At 51.2% G+C, this 8289-nt stretch overlaps 1 protein-coding gene across 1 annotated transcript; it reads right to left on the reverse strand.

Moving 5' to 3' along the window:
* Nucleotides 1-4496: 4496 nt before the first annotated feature.
* On the reverse strand, nt 4497-6723 carry LOC123621267 (somatotropin). The gene is made up of 5 exons (XM_045527165.1): nt 6047-6723; nt 5636-5796; nt 5328-5444; nt 5043-5204; nt 4497-4791 (listed from the first exon to the last, which is right to left on the reverse strand). The coding sequence occupies exons 1-5, from the start codon at nt 6054-6056 to the stop codon at nt 4591-4593; spliced, it is 651 nt and encodes a 216-aa protein (XP_045383121.1). The 5' UTR covers nt 6057-6723; the 3' UTR covers nt 4497-4590.
* Between the last annotated feature and the right edge of the window lie 1566 nt (nt 6724-8289).

Below are 8289 nucleotides of genomic sequence, written 5' to 3' on the forward strand. Positions count from 1 at the left end.
ACGTCCTAGTTCCAGCAGGGAGAGCCTGATGGCTTAGCCTGCTACTGCCTTTGCTTCTCACTGCCACAGGGTCTCAGTGTTGACAGATGCCATCAAACCAAGCAGTTCTACAGGTCCAGGTTGTGGGGTGGAGGGTGAGGACTGGCTTCCTTGGTGCTTCGGCATCCTGGGTTCCAGTTCTCAGAGCTCAGTAGTTTGGAGTAGCCATCCTGCAGAGTGCTTCAGATCTGGGCTAGGCTCTTCCCTTTGTAGGCTTGGAACCTCTTCCCTTTCCTTCCCCAGTGATCCACACAGCCAGGGTCAGGCAGCCACTCCTCATCAATTCCTAAAGCACAAAGGGTCTCATAACATCTCTTTCCCTATATAATTGAGCTTCTAAGGGTAGCTGTCTTCACTATCTCCAGGAGGCCCCACCCCGTAAGAGGCTTTGATCATATTCTTTCTGAGCATTAGAGCAACCAGCTCACACTTAAACTGCAGCTACCCTGATTCTCTTCAGGGGAAGACTGACCTTTAATACTCCAAAAGTTCATCCTCTTAAGGATGGTCAAGGTGACTTTCTGGCATCTTTCTCTCTAGACCTGAGGAAGCATAAGTTAAATCTTCAATGGGGCTTCTTACTATAGGGATAATAATAGTATTTAGCTTATAGGATTATAGTTAGAAGGAAATGACATGGTACTTATGAAACACTGGTATGGTGCTTTATACCTGTGTTCACAAGTGTTGGCTTTTATTATTACACTAATAATCCTGGTGGTAATTATACCCATAATTATAATCACAAACTCAAAGCAAGAGGCAGAAATCCATGGCAACCATTGAGGGCCATCAAAAGTCATACACACTTTTTCCTGTTTTTCTAGTCTTTTTCCTCCTTCTTCATCTACTTGCCCCCTTTTCGGCTTCCTGGGATTTAGGACTACTAGTAGGAAGACCAGTCCTACTAGCTCAGTTTGCACTGAGCTGAGGCGTTCCAGGACCTGGGACTTTCACTGCTAAAATTCGGAACGCTTCATGCAAACCAGGATGAGTCGGGAACCCTGATACCAGCAGCAGTCAAGAGCATCTCTCAGCCACGCCAAGGCCTTCTGAACTAAAGAAGCAGAGTGTCAGCTTGCCTTGGCCCAGAAGTCCAGATCCTGTAATTCCACGGAGGACTTGGGGAAGATGTCAGTTCTGCTTTCAACTGTGTACAAAGGGACAAAACTCATCTTGTGTGTTTTGGAAATGCTCATGGAAGAAATTCAGAAGTGGCCGTTTCAGGTTAGAGTAAATTCAAAAGATTACAAGGAGTCAGAAAAACATTATTCCAGGGGTCAAGGATTACTTGAGTCCTGCCTACTGAACTCTTTCTTGTGTGAGTCTTGCTAATCTTACCCGAGGGAAGACTTTTTCGTTAGAAAATACTGTTAAAAAATTTAATTGTGATAAAATATAAAATTTACCATCTTAACCATTTTAAGCGCACAGTTCAGTAACGTCAAGTACATTCCTATTGTCGTGTCCAGAACACTTTTCTTCTTGCACAACAGAAACTCTGTGCCAGTTAAACAACTCCCCCCCTCCTCCCCTCAGCTGCCGGCAACCACCATTCTTTCTCTATGAACTTGACTAAGTACCTGATAGGCGTGGAATCAGATAGTATTTGTCTTTTTGTGACTGGCTCATTAGCAAAAATTTTTAAATAATTGGTTAGGATTAGAAGCAGAGAGTGCCACACCCGGCCCAGGTCTCTTGTCTCCTTTTTCCCTGTTTTACCAGTACAATATCCGTGGACACTGTTATCTCATCTTGGTGGTCCCTAACTCAATGGTTCTCAGCTTTGTGTGCACATTAGAATCACCTGGGGAGCTTCTAAAACTACTCTTGCCTGGACCCTATCTTCAGGCCAATGAAATCAGAATCTCAGGGAGTGGAGGCTAATGCAGCCATTGTTTAGAAAACACCCTAGGTGTTTCTAATTTGTAGCTAAGGTTGCCACCCACTGCCCAACTGAAGAGTTGAAAGGCATAATAACAGTTGGCAAATCAAAGAGTTTAGGGTAGAGGGTCTTTAAGGTCTTTTTAAATTCTAAAACTTTGCAAAATCTGCCAGCATCTTTGTAATTCTCAACTAGCAGTGGAGGGGTTGATTCTGCTGTACCAAGTGGAGCTGAGTGGACACTCTCTGGAGTGTAGCGCCCCCTGCTGTCCAGTTCTGTTAAGATAACCCCACTTTAGAGCCCTCTTTTTATATCCCTGTGTAGGCACCGAACATTGTAATTCCCCTGCCACATTCATTCAACAAATGCTCATTAAGATGGCTCGCATTTCCTTTTAAAACACCTACTCAAGCCAAGAGATCAATATATTTGTACTCATTACATCAACTTCTAAAGACCATGAAATTTCTAAAAAAAGTTTAAGGCCAAATGAAGGACATTACAGGTCTGAAATCAAAGTGGATTAATAGAATGAGTAGTCTTGTGAAATAGTGATTCCCTTGGTTCTAGTGCTACACAGTCGTAACAGGAATACCATCTATGATGGATCATGTAGAATAAGATTCCTAAAGTCGAAGGAATTAGAATGATCTATGAGAACTTTGAGCTCCAAAATTCCATAATTTTAATGCCCGACATTAAGAGAATGATATAAGGCAGACAAATGATTTCTGAGCTAAGCAATGGAGCTGTGGAGTTCTGATATTTCAACCTTCAATCACTTCCCAAGGACTTATGTTACTAAATTAAAAAAAAAATCTAACAATGAATACAGGTGGGTCCTGTTATAAAGAAAATTCACAACAGCACATAAAAATCTGAACTTCAAGGTGATTAATTAGGGGATTATTTGCATTGAAAAAGAATTATTGACCTCATAAAATCATTTTTGGATAATAGAGTTGCAGTCAGCATCTTAGTATTGATTTATCGGTCACTAGTCACTCAGCCAGGGTACTTGGGAGACTTAAAAATTAACTATTAAGCATTAATCACTGCCTTTCAAGTTCATTTGGAAATAGGAGACATCTGAGATGCTTTTAGGAAAACAGAATTATTCATTTATAGACAGAGTCTCACTCTGCTGCCCAGGCTGGAGTGCAGTGGTGTGATCACAGTTCACTCGAACCTGGAACTCCTGGGATCAAGCGATCCTCCTGCCTCAGCCTCTGGAGTAGCTAGGACTACAAGCATGCACCACCACACTCAGCTAATTTTTTATTTTTTTGTAGAGACAGGGTCTTGCTATGTTACCCAGGCTGGCCTTGAACTCCTGGGCTCAAGCAATCCTCCTGCCTTAGCCTCCCAAAGTGCTGGGACTACAGGCCCAGCCTAGAATAATTTAATAACAGGTGTTAGACATTCCCTTAGAAAACATGAAACACCCCAATATTCAATGCAAAAATAACCATAATGTCTTGAGTGCTATGTCAATTACTTCAGAAACATCATTTCATTTAGTCCTCACATAGGCCTTGCAAAACAACACATTGTTATCTTGGGTCAGTCAAGTACTTTGTTCAGGAGCACAAATTACATACAGCCCAAATCTTCCTGATTCCTCCTTTTATACCAAGTTATCCCAGTCTACTGCGCTTAGAGCAAATTGTGCACTGGCAGCTTGAAGACCAAATGTGTTTGGGCTAATTTTTGCCCTCAAAGTGTTTTTTAATATGTATTAGTTGCCAATATTTAAAAATTAGATTTTACCTACGTCTGGATGTCCTGGCTGTCTCGAAGAATCTGGAGGTCTGGCAGCCCTGTCCCTTGCAGTTGACGACAGGCTGGACAGGCCTCCCCTTAACTGGGGCCTGAGTCCTGCAGGTTGCTCCTGTCCTCACCCCTCCGCAGCACGCCCCTCCTAAGGAGGCCGTGTCAGCTGCGATTTACCCCTCCCATCCAACCCTCATTACTTATGTAGTATCTGCCTGGCACCTGTTGGCATTTGCAACCCCCAATTTAGAATCTCTCTTCCACTTCCCTAGCTCCAATTCAGGTCCAAAACACTCCGGTTCTGTACATCCTAAACTTACTTTGGCACAGTTCTCATTTCCCAAGGGCAGCTGGGCCTAATATGCATTCACCTTTCAATTTTGTGCACACAAGTACTTCTATGATTTTACTCACTGTTTTCGCACCTGTTGGGGTATTTTGCTTCTGCGCTTAATAGCCTGTCTCGTTTTCATTTCTTCCCACTCTTGGGGTGGGGTTGGGCCTAGGTCTGGTGGTGTTGGTGCTGGTGGGGGAGGGAGAAATGCCTCCAAGTACTTTATGGGGGTGACCTATGACCTTGCTGACCTATGCCTGCCCAGCAAGCCGGGACCACTGGCCCGGGGAGGTGGACTTAGCATGTAATCAAGAGGAGTAACGTGTTGGCTTTGTTCTGGCCCAGGAAGAGCCAGGTCAGCTACATTTCAGCAGCCTGTTTCCCGACAGACTACAAGATGGGTCCCTGTCCCCTAAGTCCCCCTCCACCCCGTAATAGAAAGACACATAGCCAGACAACATGATGCAACTTAATTTTATTAAGACAGGCTGGTGGGCACTGGAGTGGCACTTTCGAGGGTAAAGAGAGGTGCTGGGGAGGTGTAGCAGATGCCGTGGGGCTAGAAGGCACAGCTGCTTTCCACAAAGCGGCGACACTTCATGACCCGCAGGTATGTCTCAGCCTTGTGCAGGTCCTTCTTGAAGCAGGAGAGCAGCCCGTAGTTCTTGAGCAGTGCATCGTCACTGCGCAAGTTTGTGTCGAACTTGTCGTAGGTTTGCTTGAGGATCTGCCCAACCCGGGGGCTGCCATCTTCCAGCTCCTGCAAAGGGAAGGGAAGAGAAGGAGAGGCCGAGTGCTTAGGAGCTGTTCCCTCTCTCTCCTGTCCCTTTTCCTCCCTCCCTTCCTGAGCCTAAAGAAAGTCCTGGAATAGTCAAAGAGGGAAGTGAGGAGTAAGATGAGTTCTTCTGGGTGGAGGCTGACTGCTAAAAAGAGATCAGTGTCACTTCTCTCCCCAGCCCTCTGCTAAGCGGGCGGGACCCCAGGGTAGGGCACCGCCAGTGTCACCCTCACCCGCATCAGGGCTTGGATGCCTTCCTCCAGGTCCCTCAGTTTCTCATAGACGCGGTCCGAGGTGCCAAACACCAGGCTGTTGGTGAAGACCCTGCTGAGGAACTGCACGGGCCCGAGCCACGACTGGATGAGCAGCAGCGAGAAGCGGAGCAGCTCCATGTCCTGCAGGGAGAGCTGGCGTGGGTGCCCGCGCCTCCCTCCTTCCCAGCCTGGGGGGCAGAAAGGGGACCGGGGACCGCCTGGGGAGAGAAGGGGGATTTGCTTCCAAAGAGGGAGGCCACTCACGGATCTCTGCTGGGCCTCGTCCTTGCCCGTGGGGGCTGGGATGGTCTCCGAGAAGCAGAAGGCAGCCTGGGCGTTCTGGATGGAATATCGCTGTCCCTCCGGGATGTAGGTGCGCTCCTGGGAGAAGGTCAATGCCGGTGGCCGGCTCTCACGGCTACTTTATCAGGACCCCCTCGGGTTATGCTCGTCTGACTGCATCTTCACTTGCATAAAACAACCCTGAGCTCCTCACTGTCCTCCTACTGCTTCTGGGGGAAAGTCGCCCCTCCTTGCCACCCCCCCACCAGCACCCATTCGGGGGAGCTTACAAACTCCTTGTAAGTGTCGGCGGCCAGCTGGTGCAGGTGCTGGGCTCGGAGCACAGCGTTGGCGAACAGGCTGGACAAGGGCATGGCCGGGAAGGCGGCGGCCTCCTGGGGCCAGGGCAAGCAGAGCAGGGCCATGGCCAGGAGCAGGGTGGTCCGAGAGACTGGGGAGAGAGCAGAGGGCGAGGGAGGGCCAGAGCAGGAGGCCAGCTCCCTGCCTGTCCCAGGTGCTGTGCCTTTGCCTCCTCTCCTCCCAGGTGCTGAGAACGTTCTCAGCTTGGCCGAACGTCTGGGCTTGGGCAGCTTACTCACATTCAGAAACCCCAAACCTGAGGGTCAGTGCCCCCATCCCTCCTGTAGGGCCCGGATCCCCCCTGGACACACCACGCCCGGAGTCACTCTAGGGGTGCTTACCTGCAGTCATCGCAGCTGGGCGAGCTGTCCACAGGACCCTGAGCGGTTCGGGGAGCTGGGGCTCGGGATCCTGGCATTGGTCCCTTGCGGGCCCTTTTTATACCCTGGCCACCTGTGCCCCCACCTCTTTTCTGTGTACATTTATGCATAGGTGTGCTGATGGATAATTTAGAAGTTCCTTCCACTCATCCTGGGATCATGTCCCCGGCCTGTCACCTTTCCCTCCCCATCATCACCTGCCTCGTGAGGGTTCAGCACAGAGGGCCTCAGCTAGAGAGACCACCCAATCAAAGGGGGGTTGCCTGCGTCCAGGTGGCAACGTGTCATTGTGGGGTTGTCCACCGGGGTGAGGAGGGCCCCACGTGATCCCCCAAAAGGAGGCGATGTCAGGAGAGCCAATCCTTGAGATCTACGCCGACCCTTCCCACTCTCTATCCTGTCCCTCCTCCTCTCTGCGTGGTTCCCTCCACCCAACAGAGAGAATCATGTGCTGGAAAAGGGGGCCAAGGACAGCCAATAGATCTTGCGGTTTCGGGGCACAGGCCACTTTCTCTGCTTCCTGCCTGGTCCCACCAGCTGAGGCAGCTGATGCAGTGCTAACACTGACCACCAGAGGGCACCAACCCTGCACGTTGCCCTCCGCTTGCCCCAAGCCTTGAGGCTCCCCAGGGCCCAGGTCCGAGGGGCAAAGGACCCAAACTTGAGGCATTGCCTGCGCCCCTTCCACCTGCCACAGAGATGCAAACCAAGATGCAGAAACTCCAAGAACGGACACAGACCACGGGTGCTTCCTCCCACAGCTCTGCAACCATCGGAGAATCTCAAAGTTGGAAGAGTCCTTGGGGGTTTGTGTCCCCTCCCCAGCGCTGGAACTCAGAGCACAGCACCTGGAAACAAGCCCTGTCCAGTCACGGCGGCCCCCTCCTCTTCCTTCTCCTCCTCCTCGTATCTGTGTAGAGCTTACCCAGCCGCAGAAGGCCTGCCTGGCGTTCTCACGTTTGACCCTCACAGCTGTCTTGGGGAGGAGGCAGTGTTACCCTCCCATTTTACAGGTCAGGCCACTGAGGCTCAGAGACTGACTGGCATGAGCTGCCTCAGCCCAGGCGGCAGATCTCCATAGCCTTGCTCTTCCCGCGTTGCGTCCCTGAAAGTCCTTTCTCCAAAGGGGTCTGTGTGGTGCTGCTCGGTTATTTTAGCTTCTAAACACCTCTGAATACAGGCCTCCTGCCCCTGGTCACAAGGGTCCCTTTGCCTCATTTTGTCCTTCCTTACGGGGAAGATTGTTCTCCCTCAGTTCCCAGGTGCCAGGGGCCCAGTGGCATGGGGTGTGTTTGGAAGGAGAGGGCGGAGAAGGCTGGGGCTTGTCGTCGCCTGGTGCCCAGGGTTGGCTGTTTCAGAGCTGGAGGTCACGGGCATCAGCTGCCCCTAGGAGTGACAGCAGGAAAGAGCACACTTCCCTGCATTTACACCTCCCACTCTTGAGCCCAAGAACACTACCCTGTGGGAAAACAAACCAACCAACCAGCCCTTCTAGGAGTGTTGGCAACAGCACTGAAAAGTCACACCCCTGTGGGCTGGGGTGTGAGTGCTGGGGCCTTGCCACCACCCGCTTTTAGGGCCAGAAGACAGCTCCTTTTCCTCCTTGTCACTGAAGTGTTGCCGCCCAGTGCTCCTGACTCGCCACCAGGAGGGCACAGGCCATGGGCTGTTCTCCAGACAGGAGAGGAGGTGACGTCGCAGATACAGGCTCTGAGGATGGGGGACTCAGGAAGGCCAGGACACCCCTTTCCTCCCCTTCCAGCTCCACCAAAGAGGGGGAGCCCGGTGGGAATGGAGGAGGGTCCCTGCCTCCCCCGCCATCCTTCCTCCCATGTCACCTGTGACATGGAACCCCCCCTCCCCGTGACAGAGGCTCTAGCCATTGCTGGGGACTTGAGTGTGGACCTTGGGTCGCGGGAGAAGTTCGGCCTCCTTTAGGAGTGAGGGCAGCAGGGGAGGGAGCTGGGGACTGCCCAGTAGCCACACAGGTGGGCACAAGTGAGGTGTGGCTGAGGCCAAGAACAGGTGGGACCGGCCAGGGATGGCAGCGCCTTCTCTCACCCCTTACTTCCGTCGACCCCAGAATTAGGGTGGCCGGAGGACTCTGGGTGATTTGAGGCCCCCACTTCCCACCTTCAGCTCCGTCCTTCCTTCTTGAGGTCAGAGGCTGGTTATTGTGCCCGGGACATAGTCTACCTCCTTTT

This window comes from Lemur catta, chromosome 15, assembly GCF_020740605.2.
Source record: "Lemur catta isolate mLemCat1 chromosome 15, mLemCat1.pri, whole genome shotgun sequence".
Taxonomy (NCBI): domain Eukaryota; kingdom Metazoa; phylum Chordata; class Mammalia; order Primates; family Lemuridae; genus Lemur; species Lemur catta.

What these genes read in the sequence shown, in the direction of transcription:
- LOC123621267 (XM_045527165.1), bottom strand. An exon ending in ACGAGGCCCAGCAGAGATCC is followed by an intron (nt 5,205 to 5,327) that starts GTGAGTGGCCTC and finishes CTCTCCCTGCAG; the next exon opens with GACATGGAGCTGCTCCGCTT. An exon ending in GCATCCAAGCCCTGATGCGG is followed by an intron (nt 4,792 to 5,042) that starts GTGAGGGTGACA and finishes TTCCCTTTGCAG; the next exon opens with GAGCTGGAAGATGGCAGCCC.